The sequence below is a fragment of the Fukomys damarensis genome, unplaced genomic scaffold (genome assembly GCF_012274545.1).
Source record: "Fukomys damarensis isolate Sample0158 unplaced genomic scaffold, DMR_v1.0_HiC HiC_scaffold_24, whole genome shotgun sequence".
Taxonomy (NCBI): Eukaryota; Metazoa; Chordata; class Mammalia; order Rodentia; family Bathyergidae; genus Fukomys; species Fukomys damarensis.
The window spans coordinates 4,541,432-4,557,745 of NW_022900936.1; the positions used below are offsets into that span (position 1 = coordinate 4,541,432).

The window sequence follows — 16,314 nt, forward strand, 5'->3', positions numbered from 1 at the left end:
AAAAAAAAAAAAAAAAAAAAAAAAAAAAAGGTGTAGAATGAAAAAGAGCAAGCTATAAAATTATATTACAGTCCAAATTTTACTAAATGCCTACCTATGCGTGCCTGCCTCTGCGTAAATCCATGAACACACATACATTTAAGTACTACATACATACTTTAGTCATCGCTTCTGGACAGTAAAACTGGACGATTTTAGTCCTACTTCCTATTTTTGTGTTTAATTTTTTCTATAATAAACATGCACCAACTCGATAAGAGAAGCACATAAGCTATTAATGCAAACAATGTCTGTGCTGGCTGGTGTCAGCGCTGGGGATGCACAGGAAGGGAAAAGTGGGGGCCCATGGTCAGCCCGTGAGCCGCCCCATCTCCCCCAGGCACGGACACGGGATCTGGTGCTGAACCTGTGCACTGACAAGGGGCCCCTGCCCTGCAACAGGGCTGCTGGTCACATTCTGACCCTCACTGTCCACAGGAAAATGCTGTGTGTTTTTTTTTTCTTCCAGTTTTCTGGATCGAACTGAGGACCTTGTGCTTCCCAGGTAGGCGCCAGCACCACTGAGCTAAATCCCCGACCCAAGGAAGAATTTATCCTCCCTGCATCTCAGTGTTTTCAAGTCCAACCTGGAGAAACAGCCTTTTATTTATTTATTTATTTATTTATGTATTTAATTTTTTTTTTTGGTACCAGGGATTGAACTCAGGTCCTTGCGCTTGCGAGGCAGGCCACCAAATGGCTGAGCTAAATGTCCAGCAAAACGGCCTTATAAAATGGTGATAAGAATGAAGTAAGATTAAACGCCTCTACAGAGCAAGGCCTCAATGTACAGTGAATGAGCTGTCACCGTGGCTACCGTCATCACTATACTAACAGTATAGGTTGCTGTCACTCTCAACCTGTTACCTTAAATGCCTTCACTTAAATGCTTTACTTAGCTTTGAAATACCTTGAGACACACACACACTCACACACACACAGGACAGAAACAGATACTGGCACCATCAACAATGGTGAACCAAAGAATCCAAACTGTGACTGTGGGCCTGCTGGTGGCCACCATCAGGAGAAATGCCAGACACACACCTGCATGGGCTTCCCTCCCCTGCCTGTCCCTGAGCCGGCCCCGGGGGCTTCTGGGTGATCCTGAGAACATGGCCGCCTCTCTGAGATCCTCGTATTTTGTCACTTGTTGCTTACACATTTGGCCACGGTACTGCATGCAGCCCGAAGGTGGTGTCGAACTTCAGCATTTAGAAAAGCACACAGATAGACGTGGCTGCTGGAACACCCAAGGCAACCAACACCGCCCCTTACACACCTGTGACTGGAGGTACAGCAGGCATTACACGGGTTACCCTGTGGTGCTCTAAGCCCTGACTCATGGCCTTCAAAGTGCCCACAGCAACTGCTGGATGGAGAGGACAGCAGGAGGCCTCAGCCCTGCCCTCCCCGAGGTAGGACAGGCAGCAGACTCCACCTAACCCTAACCTGCCTGAACAGCGCCATGTGCCTTACGGGCGTCTCTCAGACTCAGCTCGCTGCTCTCTGTGTCCTCAAAGCCCCAGCAAAACTTCTGGGGCCAGTGTCTCCAGCCCCAGCCTGGACACAAAGCAGGACATTCACAGGGCACGGTCCCCTCTGGCGGAATGAACTGCGAGGAGCAGACATTAAGAAAACTGGATCCCCTGAGGGACCAGAGAGGCCAGCACAGAGCCTCACCTCCCTACGTCCTCCTACAGTTAGTGCCACCCTGTGAGTCTGTGAACTGCACCCGAGTTTTCTCCGCAGTTGTGCATCTTCAGGGCTTCATTCTGAGTAACAGAAACCCTAAAACCCTACAGTAACACGCACAGATATGTTGGTGGTTTGCTCTTCAAAAAGTGGTGTCACTTCGAACTTACCTTATTTCATTTTGATAGCTAGATTCTGGAAAAAGAAAGAGAGAACAAAATTCTATTAGAAAAATCAGGATACCGATTCTAAAAATGACATCTCACTGACTCCCTGTTTGTAAGAAACCTCCCACTAGTGTATGCGACTCTGTGTGTACTTTCAAGCAGCCAGGACTTGAAAGATGATGGGCACCCAGTAAGTACTAAGTACTTAGTACTTACTGAACTTGGTTAGAAGGCTATCAAGACCCCACTGGTGGAGAGGTGCTGGGTGCCACCAGTTACGGCTGCCATTCACTCAGGTCTCGCTGTGGGCTGGTACCTGCCAGAACTGTACACAGTGTGGCCTCATTTACTTGCCACAAGTGGTAGGTATTGGGGTCAATGTATTTGAAGAGACTAAATGCTACTGCATTAGCATTACCCTATTTCTTTAAGGCTAAGATACATTTTCATTCGATTTCCTATATGCCAATAGTATCGCTTCCTGAAGTTGTACTATATGATCCCCTCCCCGCAAAAGATCTATCGTGAAATTACTAATGTTTCTAATCAGTGGAGTCTCGGACTAGGAGTCTAGAATTTGAAGATGGGTAGTAACAGGTTGTTGTAACAGGTAAATTGCCACATGATGGTTTAGATTTAAAAGGTCCCCCTACAGCCACCTCATCTTTGACAAAGGAGCCAACTATCCTCAGTGGAGGAAAGATGGCCTCTTCAATAAACTGTTGGAAAAACTGGATCTCAACCTGCCAAAGATTAAAACAAGACCCTTATCTTTCATCAGGCACTAAACTAAAATCCAAGTGGATTAAAGATCTAAATATTAAAACAGAAACACTAAACTTGTGGAAGATAAGTTAGGTAGAACTCTGAAAGACATTGGCATAGGAAAAGACTTTATGAACAAATCCTCAGTAACATGGGAAGTAGCAGAAAGAATCAACAACAGGGATCTCATCTTATTAAAAAGCTTCTGCACTGCAACATAAACCACCAACAGAGCTAAGAGACAACCTACAATGTGGGAAGAAAATTTTACCAGCTGTTCTTCAGACAAAGGACTATTGTCTAGAATATATAAAGAACTCAAAAAATCAGGTGCCCAAATACAAAGACCCGATTCAAAAATTGGCATCTCAAATGAACAGACATTTTCAGACAAAGAAGTAAAAGCAGCAAATAAATATATGAAAAAATGTTCCACATCACTGGTCATTTGAGAGATGCAGAAGAAAACAACACTGAGATTCCACCTCACTCCAGAAAGAATGGCTGCTATCAACAAATCAATAACAAATGCTATCAGGGCTGTGGGGAGAAAGGAACCCTTCTCCATTGTTGGTGGGAGTGCAGACTGGTGCAACCACTGGGGAAGTCAATATGGAGATACCTCAAAGAGCTAGGATTAGAGGCCCCATTTGACCCAGCTATCCCTCTGCTGGGTATCTTTTGAAAACAATTAAAAGAATCATACCACAGTGATATACGCTCACCCATGTGTATAGTAGTACAGTTTGTAATAGCTAAAACTTGGAAACAACCCAATTGGCCATCAAATGGGGACTGGATAAAGAAGATGTGGTTTTTCTATAAAATGGAGTACTACTCAGTCATAAAGAATGAGAAACTAGAGTCATTTGTAGGAAAATGGATGCATATTGAGGCCATACTCTTAAGTGAAATAAATAGACACACATGTGTAAATACCAAATAGTTTCTCTGGTATGAAAAACTAAAAGTGTAAATAAAATTCAAATTGTATAATTGATAATGTGAAATAGGAAGAAAAAGGCTAAAAAGGTGTAGGGGAAGTGGGAAGGGTAGGGGAAAGGAAATCAGGGAAAAGAAAACATATGAGAAAAGGAAAAAATGGAAACAAAGTCTTTGTAAATAGGGAAGGGTGGAGGGGATGAAGGGAGGGCAAGGGTATTGAGGAAAAAATGAGAACCAAGGCCTGTCATGTAAAGGTAGAAGATCCCAATGATGAATGTAACCATACTGTATACCTAAAAAGTACCAATAAACTCAATGAAAAAAAGTAATAAAAGGTCCCTCTAAAGTGCCCTCTAAAGTCCTGTTCAAAGGACTTGGTTCCCTTTCGAAAGGAGACTGGATCACAAAGGCTCTAACTTCATCAGTGGATTAATGCATTGATAAGATCATAATTCAGTGGCATTACTGGGCGGTGACAGAAACAGGTGGGGCCTAGTTGAAGAGGGTGGGTCATAAGGCAAGACCTTGGGGACCAGATATGGTCCCTCCTTCTGGGGTCCTTTTCTCTCTTCTTCCTTGTTGGCATGAGCTGAGAAACTTCCCTTTCCCACAACCTTCCGCCAAATGTTCTGCCTGACCTGAGGTGCAAAATAATGGAGCCAGCCCACCATGGACTGAGATCTCTGAAACCACGAGCCAAAGTTAACCTCCCTCCATTAAGTCCCTCCCTCTGCCCACTGCCACCCCAAGGTCCCCAAGCCTGGCCGAGTAGTACCCTCAGCCATGTGCCCACTCCTCGATTAACCAGTGGGCACATGAAGAATTCTCCAGGAACTAGGAGAGCAGCAGAAAATATTTTTTGAAACAAATATGCTTCATATTTCTAAGCACTGAAATAATCATGGGAAAATCCAGAGCTCTATGGGTCTTTGCATTTATGTTAAGGCTCCGTGTACTTTCCACCGTGGGTCACACCTGGTGGTGCGGGGCGGGCATTCTAAATAGGTCATGCACGGCAGATCCCTCCACGTTCAAGCTCTGGCCTGGACCTGTTTCAAACAAAGGCAAGAGTACAGCTAGCCTTTCTATGGGCTCTTCATCTCAAAGTTAAAACGTAAATTTGAGTATAGATCACAGAAATTTTAAATATGTGAATTCATTTAATTCTCACAACCGATCTATAGGATAATAATTTGTCCCATGTTGTGGATTAGAAATCTGAAAATCATCCTGTGACTACCTGTGTGGGACAACAGCCATCAAGTAACCTCCTTCAAGGCCAGGATAGAGCAGACCAAAGCCTCAGGGCAGCAGAACGTCCAGGGAACCAGACATCTCCAACTGTTCCCCAAGAGCTGATGTTGAAAATAACCACCCACAATCCACTCACTTCTCAGTTCAAACTGAAGTTATTTCTATCGCTTTCACCTAAAACCCAGTGCGCTTCATTTGAGTAACCCGTCTGTGGCATGCAGGGTTAATTCCCAGGTGAAAGCAAACTCCCAGCTAATCTAGGTCAATGGGAGTTGGCTAGTTTTTGACTTTCACGTCCCAAAGAATAAAGCTGTACCACAGAACTAATCCCCCAAGGCCAAACCAAATCCACGGAGGAGGTAAGGCCAGACCATCACCCTCTTCACTGGATGGCAGTTCAGCTAATAAGTTAAAAATGCAAGCCACCTGACATACTCAAACGTCCAACCTCCACTCTTAAGAAAAATAATGAACCGCAGAAAATACTCAAATAGGAGTAGAAGAGAGCAAGATAAAGGCAGACGTGCATCCAGCACTTAGAAAGTCTGCAAACTTGGCTCTGAAGTCATGACTGCCACACTCCGTGACCAGCCCACTCTTGATCCTGACCCCAAGAAAGGGGTCCCACACAGTCGGGTGTGTTCAGGAGACCCTGCTCAAAGGAAGTTTGATTTTATTAACTTCAGTTGTACTCTTTTTTTTTTTTTTTACGAACAGAAAAACGTATTTTTCTTTCTGCCACTAGATGAACATTCACTTGCAAAAGGCAACTTAGAACTCCACAGGACAGAAACAACCTTCTGATGTGCTTGAGTGGTTATGATTCTAGAAAAAAAAAACTGCATTTAAATGACACTTTACAATAGTCACTCATCCTTGCAAAGAAACACACAAACCAAGTAATCAGCATCTTTGGTGAGAAAGATGCCACCTCGCCACCTTCTCTAAAGTAAGAAGGTCTCACTGCCTGGCAAGGATGCAACAGACCCAAGGGGACAGCTCCCTCCCTCAGGCAGCCTTCCCCCTTCTCCATGAATTTGTCTGCAGCTGTTTGCAAATACGTGGAAAGCCAATATCTCCTCCTTTGTTTTCGGTTTTGTTTTGTCCTTGCTGTTATATCCCCAGCTTTAGAAAGGTATAACTTCCAAATAAAAATTACACAGTGTTTCAATACATGTATGTGTGGTGAAATTATTAAACCCATCTAACACGGGCAGCCCTTCCCGTATTTAATTACTTTTTATGGTGAGAATGTTGAACAACTTGAACTGCACACTGCCTTGTGACTGCACTCATCGGGGTACAGTGAATCTCCAGAGCTGATTTATTCACCCTGCCTAAGCTCATTTTTCGACCCACACCTCCCCAGCTCCTCCAATCCACCCCTGACCACCACCACTCCACTGAGTTGCAGTAAGTTCAACTTTTATGGACTCCACATGTGGGTGAGACCATGCCACTCCTGTCTTTCTGTGGCTGGCGTATTTTACCTCATGTGGTGTCTCAGTTGACAGTTTCCGCACTCTTGAAGGCTGCACACTATTCCATCTGTGTACAGATATCTCAAACTTTCTTTACCCATTCACCAGTTGATGGCCACTTGGATTGTTTCTACTCGTTAGCTATTGCGAGTAACGCTGCCAGGGACACGGGAGTCCAGATGTCTCTTTGACTTGCTGGTTTCATTTTCTTTGGATATATACCCAGGAGTGGATCACTGGGTCACATGCTAGTACTTTTTTAAATTTTTAAAGCCTCCACAGTGTTTTTCCAAAATGGCTGTACATATTTACGTTCCTAGCCCAGTGTACAAGAGTTCCCTTTTCTTCACACCCCTTGTCAACACCTGTCTTCTGTCTTTTTGATAACAGTCATTCTAACAGGTGTGAGGCGATATCTTTTGAAAGAGTTGATGACTTCAACTGCTTGTACCCAGAGTTCACAACCACACATAAATTTACATGGAAAAATTACCTTTTTTCTCTTTCTCGGAGACACAACAGCAGCAGAATATTATAATCAGAACAATGATCAGGATCAAAAGCAATGAAAGTGATACTGCAAGTAGAACTATGGCCCAGGTAGGCAATGAAGTACTTGGCTTATCAATACTGTCTATAAGGTTAAAAGGAGAAAAAAATATTTTAGTGATATTTGCACCATCTAGGATCATGGCTTCTACCACTTTAAATTGCATTTGTTTTCCAATAATATAACTATTCAGCCTGCCACAGTTAGGAGCCATAGGCCAACTTCCCTTTGGTGTGTTAATTAAATACTCTACAATAACTTCCATCAGAATATTTATTGCTGCCAATATATAATTGCTTAGCAACTCAATACAAGCAGTAATCAGTTACTGCCACCAACATTCCTGAGAGGTAGATAAAGTTGGGCCATGATACCAACTTCCTAGGGTTGGAGAAGTGCCTATTGTGCTGAGATAACCTTTGTTCAGTCAAGAAATAACTATTAGCTGCTGCTGAACAAAACTGGAGAATGATACTTGCTTCTGTTTTCCACTTTCATATCCTTTGGGATTCCAGAGCCCAAAGGAAATCCGGACACAATGAGGAAAGGTCACTTCTCAAGGAATTTGGGAGCATAGCTTTTCACAGTAATCCCATTCCTATTCCACCACAGAATTTATTTCTCATGCACTAGTTGCTTCCGTAACTCTTCAGGAACCACCCTCTTTAGTGTCTGCTTTACTTTCTTGTTTTATGTGGTAGTGGTGGAGTTGGGAGAAGAAGAAGGCGAGGTGAGGCACAGCAGGGAGGAAATTAAGGGAAGTGGGAAGAAAGGAACTAGAGAAGAAAAAGCCCTTTTGATTTTTTTTTGCTGCATGTCTTAGAGCTCTCCAATACTGATTGTGTGTGGTTATCTAAATTCAAACTTAAATTAATTAAAAGAATGTGCAATTAAGTATTCAATGCCTAGGCCGTGCTGTCCACATTTCAAGTGTTCAATCACCACAGCAGACATTTCTACCACCACAGAGAGTCCTACTGGACAGCTCAGCCCAGCCATTGACTTGTGGGAACCACATGAGTGACTCCCACAAGATCACTCGCCTGTATTTCATTTTTCCCTTCTCAACCGTATAGAAGCCAAGTCACAGCATATAAGGTGAGCTGCTTAACCCATGAACTCCTATTTAACTAAAGTCTGCCACTCAACTCTCAATGCACAGGTGACATCTCAATATTAATGTCTGCTATTTTACTGGATTCTAATCATTAGAAAATATTAAAACAATAGACCTCCTATGAAGGAACACAAGTTTACTCTGAATACAAGGGTCACCCAGAGCTTCAGAACCAGAGGTTACTGCTGAAAGGTCACCTTGGATGCATGCCCCTTCTTAGAGATTTCCTTGAAATGGACTTTTCGAATGTAGCTATCTCTTCCTAAGTCAAGGTTAAATGCTCAGAATCAGTAGAAGGAATGGTTCAAGATGCTCATTTATGCCTGGGAGCATGTTAGGTATGATGGGTGGGTGCGTGGGTGGGTGGATGGATGGATAGATGGATGGATAGGTAGGTGGGAGGGTGGGTGGGTGGACGGATGAGTGGGTGGGTGGAATGACGGACTCACTGAGAAGCTGCGTTCCCTTCTGCCTTTACCTAGAGAAGTCCATACACCATCAGTGAGCTACAGCTAAGCCAGGCCTAGAACTCACCTCCCTCACCATACTAAGATGCCTGGAGCAGTAGTGTTACCTCCACCTCACTCACCGCCTTCCTGAGATGAGCTGGGATAGACAGGAAGAGGGATTCCTCAGAAAACGTGATGGGAAGACCGTTATGATTTAGATCTGGGGCGTCTCCCAAAGACCTTATGTGTTCAGAGGCGGGGTTTCTAGCAGGTGATTGGATCTGGGGGTGCTGTATTCATCTTTGATGAGTTCAGTTGCTGACCCGCTGTTAGGAGGCGGAGCCTGGCTGGAGGTGGGTCCCTGGGGGTGTGGCCTCGAAGGGTGCATCTCCCTCCCTAGCTCCTTTCTTTCTCTGCTTCCTGACCAGCCTGATGTGAGCAGCTGTCCTCCGCGGGAGTCTCTTCTACCAAATTATTTGTGCCTTGGAGCCAGCAGACCATGGATGGAAAATGTGAGTCAAAATAAACCTCCCCTCCTTTAAGTTGTGGGTGCTGAGTATTGTGTCCTACAGAAAAGGGAAGTGCTAAGACAGAGGAGACAGAATTACATCCTTCCCACTGTGCACCTCCAGGCCCAGAAGGGGACACAGCCAGGCTGTTTTTTTTCTAGAAAGCAAGCCTGCCTTGTTGCTCCACAGCCAGCAGAATCTGGAGCATCCCCTGGAAAGTTTGTGGCACAAGCGAATTCAAAGCCCATCTCCAGGAATGCAAAGTGGAGGGGTCCAGAACTGCGCCCCAAGTGACTGGAGTGCAGGTGGCCGGAGAATGTCCAGTGTGCAGCGGGAACACACTTCCCAAGCAAAGGCCCCCAAGTGTAGGGTCCTCTCCCACAGATGCGATCATTAAATAAATCCAGAACTGCACCCAGGCCGACCTGGAGCTGGAACGAGACAACTGTGTGAGGGCCTTGGAACTGAGAGGCGCTGTAGGCTTCCTGTCGAGGAACCAGCCCCTCTCGAGGCCCTGCTCAGCTTCCTTGGTACCTCTGGCCTCCAGATCGCCCCAGCAACTCTCGCTCTACCCGGCTGGGCAGATGCAGGAGATGTGTGTGACAGTGAAAGGGGACTGTGCAGCACGAGGCGTGTGTCGGGATGGCAGGGTCACCCCGCGTCCACTCTGCCGGGCTCGCACGGGCCGAAGTTGGCAGATACTACACGTTTTCACAGTAAGGGAGCCGGCCTGGCCCAGGAGGTGGGGCCAGGCTTGACGGCTCGTGGAGCCTGACGGCAACCTCGTTAACTGACTCACACTCCCTGCCAGTGGCCTTTCCTTCCCCGTGCTCCAGCCTCTGTCCCCCAGTCGGGACTCACGGCCTTGCCTTGGCCCAGCAGGCCAGTGACTGAGTCCTGGGAGGGAAGGAGCTACACCGTGGCATTCCCACTCCCCCCTTCCTTACTGCAGCCACCGATGTCAGCACTGACAACTGTCCTCACCTAACAGCCCGCTGGCCTCTGATGGAAGTGGCAGCTGGCACCAGGAGCCATGTTGCCTGCTCTTTTGGCTTCCCATCTGTTTTGTCCGCACTGCACCGACAGTCCAACCTTCCAGTTTCACACCAGGACAGCCTGAAGCTTCAGTCTGCCTCTAATCTGGGGAGGTAAGTCAGTGAGTTGCCTGGGTTATGCATAAGACTGTGATCCTCCTGCTTCAGCCTCCCAGGAGGCTGATTACAGACAGACACCACCACATCCAGCTAATTTATCATATAGTATGGGCATACATGTCACACATGCATCATGCATATATATATATATATATATGTGTGTGTGTGTGTGTGTATGTATGTATTTGTGTGTGTGTGTATGTATGTATTTGTGTGTGTGTGTGTGTGTATACCATGGATATTTTTGCTTCACATAAGACTATTTTTTAAATGAGTGCATTTATGGTGGATTGAAAACAATAAATAATAGCATATATTGATAAATCCAAAATATATGATGGTGGGACCACGGGTACAGCTCAGTGGTGCCACCGCCTGCCTCACAAGCACAAGGTCCTGAGTTCAATCTCCGGTACAAAGCAAAAACAAAAATAAAATAACCCCCAAAATATATAATGGTGAACAGAAAATGAAATACAGGAATGACATCCTCCATAGCCCCATCCTTCCACCGGGCAGATTGCACAGCAGGGCCGAGTGCCACGTCGACCCCAGGGCGCTTCACACAGGAAAGCCCAGGTCCCCCCCCATCTGCCCCCGCACTCCGCCACGCTTCGGGTCCGACGTGGACTGACTCTGGGGCACAGTTACCTTCTGGTCTTACATGAAACCAATCTGTCTTCAGGAGGGTGGGGATGCAGGACTGTGACTAAGGAAGGCCATCACCAAGGTCACACTGTGTTCTTCCTCCGCCCCCTGCCCTCCCGGTGAGGAGTTCCTGTCTGCACTGTGTGCTCTAACCTCAGCCTGAGACTGTTCTCCTCCAGCTGGGACGCAAAGGAGAACAAGATTTCCAGGTGCTCTTGAAGACAGGAGCGGTTGCACAGGGTGCATGGGACCCCTTGAAACCAACTGCATTAGCACAAATGTCACCACTGGTGTGTGCGAAGCTTGTTCCTGTGCAAAAAGGGGTACAGGAGGCTTCAGAATCAATGAAATACAGTGGGAGCTGTTTACGCCCCTGTCCTGTGGGCTCTGTGCAGAGATAGCCCTAAGCACTTCGTGTATTTCAACCTGCTTTCTTCCTCCACACACAACAGCTCTGCAAAGCAGGCACTATTATTACATGAGTTTCTTAGAGGCTAAAACTGAGGCTCAGGTTAAGCAGTTTACTGGAAGTCACTCAGCTAGTGAGTGAGCTGTCCGGTGCCTGGGTCTGCGTGGATAGTAGCACCAGATGAGGCCAGGTTGGAAGGTGAGCCTTCCAAACATTTTTGAACCTGTTGCCCCCAAACCAGTAATTTGAAGACTTTTTAAAAAATTGAAATTCCCAAGTTCTGAGAAGATCAATTCACTCAGCGATTTAAGGAAGGAGCTGAGCCTCGGGGTCTGCATTCTGGGTCCTTTGCAGGCTCTGGCACACAGTGAGGAGAGAGCACTGCTCTGTTCTCCTGCCCATTACACAGGTGAGAAAACAAGAGCCCCCAACGTCAGTGACAATCCCAGGGTCACGTCATAGTACAGAGCAGAAGCCCAGCACTCACCCCACCGCCCTTCTGTGGCCCCAAATCGCCACCTGTCACGGAAATGCATTTCTCACGGAAATCACTACATCCTGCAGGTATGGGCTGGGCCCTTCAAACTTGTTTAGATCAGGAGGGACAAAAAGGACAGAGAGCCTTTGGAATTTAAAGGCCAAGACCTGGCAGCCAAAGGCAATGCTGGATGGGGAGGGGGGCGGCAGCTGTAACAGACATTATTAGGGAAAATGGGAAAACCTGGATATGGGCTGTACAGTATCATGTGGATATTAAATTTCCTGATTGCCCACCATATTACGGTTCTGTGCTAGAATGGCCTTGTGCTTATGATGTGCAGGCTCGGGTATTTAGGGGTGAAGTGTCATAAGGCCTCTAACTAGCTCTCAAATTATCCAGGGATAAAAGCTGAGGGAAAGAGAGAGAGAGAGAGACAAGTGTGATGGGATGTGAATGTTTAGTGCACATAGGTGAAGACACAGGGTATTCACTATACTGTGCTTGCAGATGTGTAAGGCTTTAAATTGTCCAGAAAAAAGCTGGAGAAAGATACATAGGCTAGGCCTGCATTCTAGCTTCATCTTTATATACAAGCTTGGCAGGGAATGAGCTAGATTTCTTTGAATTAAGCATGACAGGATAAATTAGCCTTGACTTGGACTCAAAACAGCACAGCATGAAAACAGTGCCTACCCCCAAAACACTGACTTTGACCAGAACCAGCTTTGAGCACCCTGGGGCAGCCATCCCACAGGTCACTTCCGGCCCAGACACTGGAACGTGTTCTCAGGAAGTAAGCAGAAGAGGTGACTGCTGCCCTGGGTGTTGACTGCTCCTCAAAACTCGACAGCAAGGGCCTCCCAGAGCTCTCTAGATGAGCAGGAAGGGTAGAGATCCTTGTACTTGACTCTGACTCCTTGGAATTTGGGGGAGGGTTGTGGATTCTTTCTCTTGGAGATCAATTTTGACTCTGCAGTGACATTTACCTGTTCCCACAAACCTAAAAATGGCTAAGTGTGGGCCTGTTTTATAGCAGAGACTATAGTGGGGTTTGGCAGTTCCAGACCCATTCTGTCTTCTTTGTAGTTTGGTCTACAGAGTTATAAAACATTTTAATTATCTGCCAATATTCAAAAGTTAGGTAAGTTCACATAAAATTCCAGATTTCTACCTGATCATGGAAAACTCGGGGAGATAACAGTGCTGGGTCCACATTCCCTCAGCAAAGGTCAGCTGGAGCTGGGGTCAGTTGCTCCAGTGGAGAAAATGTGACATGCTGGCTCTCCCCAGCCCCACCACTCCATCTTTCACCCGCTGCATGTATTCACTCATGTGATTCTTTCTGTTGTCCGCCTGGTCTCTGGGCAGATCTGAGCTGGAGTCAATATCAGGGCTGTAAACCAAGGGAGCAAGCATATGCTGGATTGGGGATCAATCTATACAGTGCAAAGTGCAGGATCATGGGTGTTTACATAGGTTAAACTCAGAACAGCTTTCTGTGGGTTCACAGAGACACCCTGTTATGAGCTGAACCATACCCCTAAAACGCTCACATGCTGAAGTCCTGATCCCCAATACCTCAGACTGCGACCTTCTTTGGAAGCAGAATCACTGCAGCTAGAAGCCAAGACGAGGCCATACTGGAGTAGGTGGCCTCTGATTCAATACGACTGTAGTGCTTAGGACACAAGGGAAGTCTGGACACACACACAGGGACCACGCCACGTGGAGACGGAGGCAGAGGACAGGTGATGCTGCTAGCGCCAAGGAGTAGCACAGATTGCCAGCAACTGCCAGAAACGAGGGGAGCGGCCAGGAACAGATTCCCCCTCATCCTCCACAGCAGGAGGAACTCGCCCTGCCGGCCCCTGGACCTCAGACTTGCCAGGCTCCAGAGCTGCGGGACAGTGCATTTCTGTCATTCCAGCCCTGGTCTGTGGTCCTGGGCTACAGCAGCCCCTCTCCAAGCACCTGCTCACACGTGGGCAGTGGCATGGAGCAGGGAGCAGACCCGCCGTCCACTGTCTCCACAGACGTGGGTGAGTCCAGGCAGTATTGCCCCTTTGAGTTGCCTCCTGGTAACAGGGCCCCTCCTGGGTGCTGTGCGGGTTAATCTGCTTACTATTTCAGAAGTGCGTAACACAGGGCCTGGTACTTGGTAAGTGCTATTTACTATTATTATTACTTTGCTTTGTGTATAGCTTTGTTCTGAACTTCAAAAGAGCTTCAGTAGTGGTCATTTCATAACAGGAAAAGCTTGGTTCAAGAGAAAATCTCTTAGCTTCTAGGCTCCATCTTCCCATCCAGACCTAAGCCCTTGATTAAAGCATGACACGCCTCCACGCCTCGCTTCTTTTGCAAAATTTCTTTACAAAAGTAAATCATCAGGCCTGACCACACCCACCCACCCCATCTCATACCCACTGTCCTAGTAAATACGGAGATCACAGCTCTGCAGAGTGCTTCAGAGGAAGCAGCTGGGGCGTTTAGTACACCACAAAGTAGATCCTCCCAGAGGATCTAAACTTCAAAATTATGCCCCTTAGTCAAGTTAAACAATATAGAGACCTTGCATTGTGGATTTTCTGGGTAAAAAAATGAAACATCTGGGCATGGAAGCACATACACATCTGTAATCCCAGAACTGTGACAGGCTGAGGGAGGGGATCAAGAGTTCAAGCCAAGTCTAGGTAACCCAGCCACTTAGCAAGATTCTGTCTCAAAATAACAAATGGACCAAGGACTAAGCAGAGGGGCTTCACTTACCTGGTGGAGGCTGAACCACAGTAAGGTTTACAGTTACGGACTTGCTGGCCTGCAGACCCTTCAGCTTGGCCACACAAGTCAGCGTCCCGTCGCCCTGCGGCGTGAGAGCCAGGACGCTCACCGCACGTGGAAGGTCGCCAGGCTCCAGAAAGGAGGAGTAGCTGGAATGGCTCGCGGGGACACCGAGCTCCCAGGTCATATCCGGGGCCGGGGTCCAGCCCAGCGCTTGGCAAGTGATATTACAAGGTTCATCCTCAGTAACTACCAGACTGTCACCGAGGATGTGCAAGGAGCCCACAACTAAAGGAGAGAAGAGAGAAATGACCGAGAGCTGACAGGGAATCCAGGTTCTACGACTTTTGTTTTCAGCTTTTGCTTCAATTCACACGAGACTTTCTTCCCAACCCCAAAAGGCTGTGTCTGTCCCAGAGATCCTCAACTTGGGTTTTATCTGTGTCTTTTTTAGACCTGGCTCTCAGAAGAAGATGCGATTGCTCTTAAGAAAATATCTTATTACAGAGACAATGAATACATAAAACTCAGGAACCAGCGGTAATAAATAAAGGGAAAGAAAAGGCACATGCATGTGCCACGGGAGGCTGCACAGTCACTGAAACAGAGCCACAGAAATGTTGAGCTGCCCTGGGAACAAAAGAAAAAGGGGCAACAATCTTCATACCCCTTTCGTTTTTTCTTTTTCAGTTTTTTGAGACAGGGTCTCACCATGTAGTTGAGGCTGACGTGAAATTCACTATGTAGCCCAGGCTGGTCTCGAACTCACAGCGATCCTCCTGCCTCAGCCTCCCGAGTGCTAGGATTACAGATGTGCGCCACCGTGCTCGGCCTTCATACTCCTTTCAAAGTAAGGAGAACATATCCCAGAGTGTCCTGGGGAGAACTCTCTCCTGCAGTTTGGGTGTGTGGTTTACTTTATTTATTTTTGAAGTCACAAATTATTTAAACAGAACTGTTTCAACACTGTCTGTAAAATGTGTTTCGATTTATAAATAACACCAAAATCAAATGAAATATAATTGCAGAAATAGCGAACCCAATCATGTATGAGAATAATTTACTCAGATAAATGATGTGTGTTAAGAATCCGAATGCCATGCCTTTTAAGAATAGTCCATATTATTTGCATATTATTACTTTGCTTGATTTTGCTAAAAATAACCTGAGGGTGGGCTCTGGTAAAGACACAGCCTTAGAGAAATGTATAGGCACTGAAATGTTCAAACCAACACACACTAAAACTTCCAGCTGTAAAATACAGCGTGAGGAACACTGCAGTAGGGATCAAAAACTCTTCTCAGTCCTGACACTGCCACCAAGTTGTCACCACCCTGGGCAAGAACTGGAACTTTGGAATTCTCTGTTTTGCGCCTATCAGTGAAAGAATTTGCTTGATCACTGTTTCTCAAACATTCTGGTTTCAGTATCTTTTATGCTTTTTAAAATTACTGAAGACTCCAAAGACTTTTCATTTACATAGCTGTTTCTCTTAACACTACATCTTAAATTGCAATGAAGTATTTATTTTTAAGTATTTATCTAAAAGTAATGACCTATTACATGTTAGTGTAGACAACATATTCTCATTTAAAAAATTATATATTTTAAAGCCAAGAAAAATGAAGAGTGACAGCATTTCATATGTGTGCAACGACCCTATGATGTCTCCCTTGGTTGTCATATCTGTTTCTCCCCACCCCCACCCCCAGAATGGAACTTTGGACCTTACGCTTGCAAAGCAGGCAAAGGAACCACTGAGCTAAATCCCTGGCGGCCCTCATATCTGTTTCTTGCAACAGATGGCTTTGTGCGAAGGGTACAAAGAAACTGATTCCACACAGGAACAGTGGCGCAGTGAAGAATATTTAAT

General features: G+C 46.2%; 1 protein-coding gene across 3 annotated transcripts in view; it reads right to left on the reverse strand.

Annotated features, from left to right (window-relative positions):
* Window positions 1-16,314, reverse strand: part of Igsf5 (immunoglobulin superfamily member 5) — a 38,343-nt gene that overhangs the window by 9,583 nt on the left and 12,446 nt on the right. Inside the window, exons 4-6 of one of the 3 annotated variants that reach the window (XM_010636526.2) lie at window positions 14,430-14,729; window positions 6,840-6,980; window positions 1,905-1,929 (exon numbers count right to left, since the gene is read on the reverse strand). In XM_010636526.2, the coding sequence (XP_010634828.1) occupies window positions 1,905-1,929; window positions 6,840-6,980; window positions 14,430-14,729 (466 nt within the window). The remainder of the gene's footprint in view (window positions 1-1,904; window positions 1,930-6,839; window positions 6,981-14,429; window positions 14,730-16,314) is intronic. The other 2 variants (XM_010636527.2, XM_010636528.3) reach the window with 2 other exon arrangements.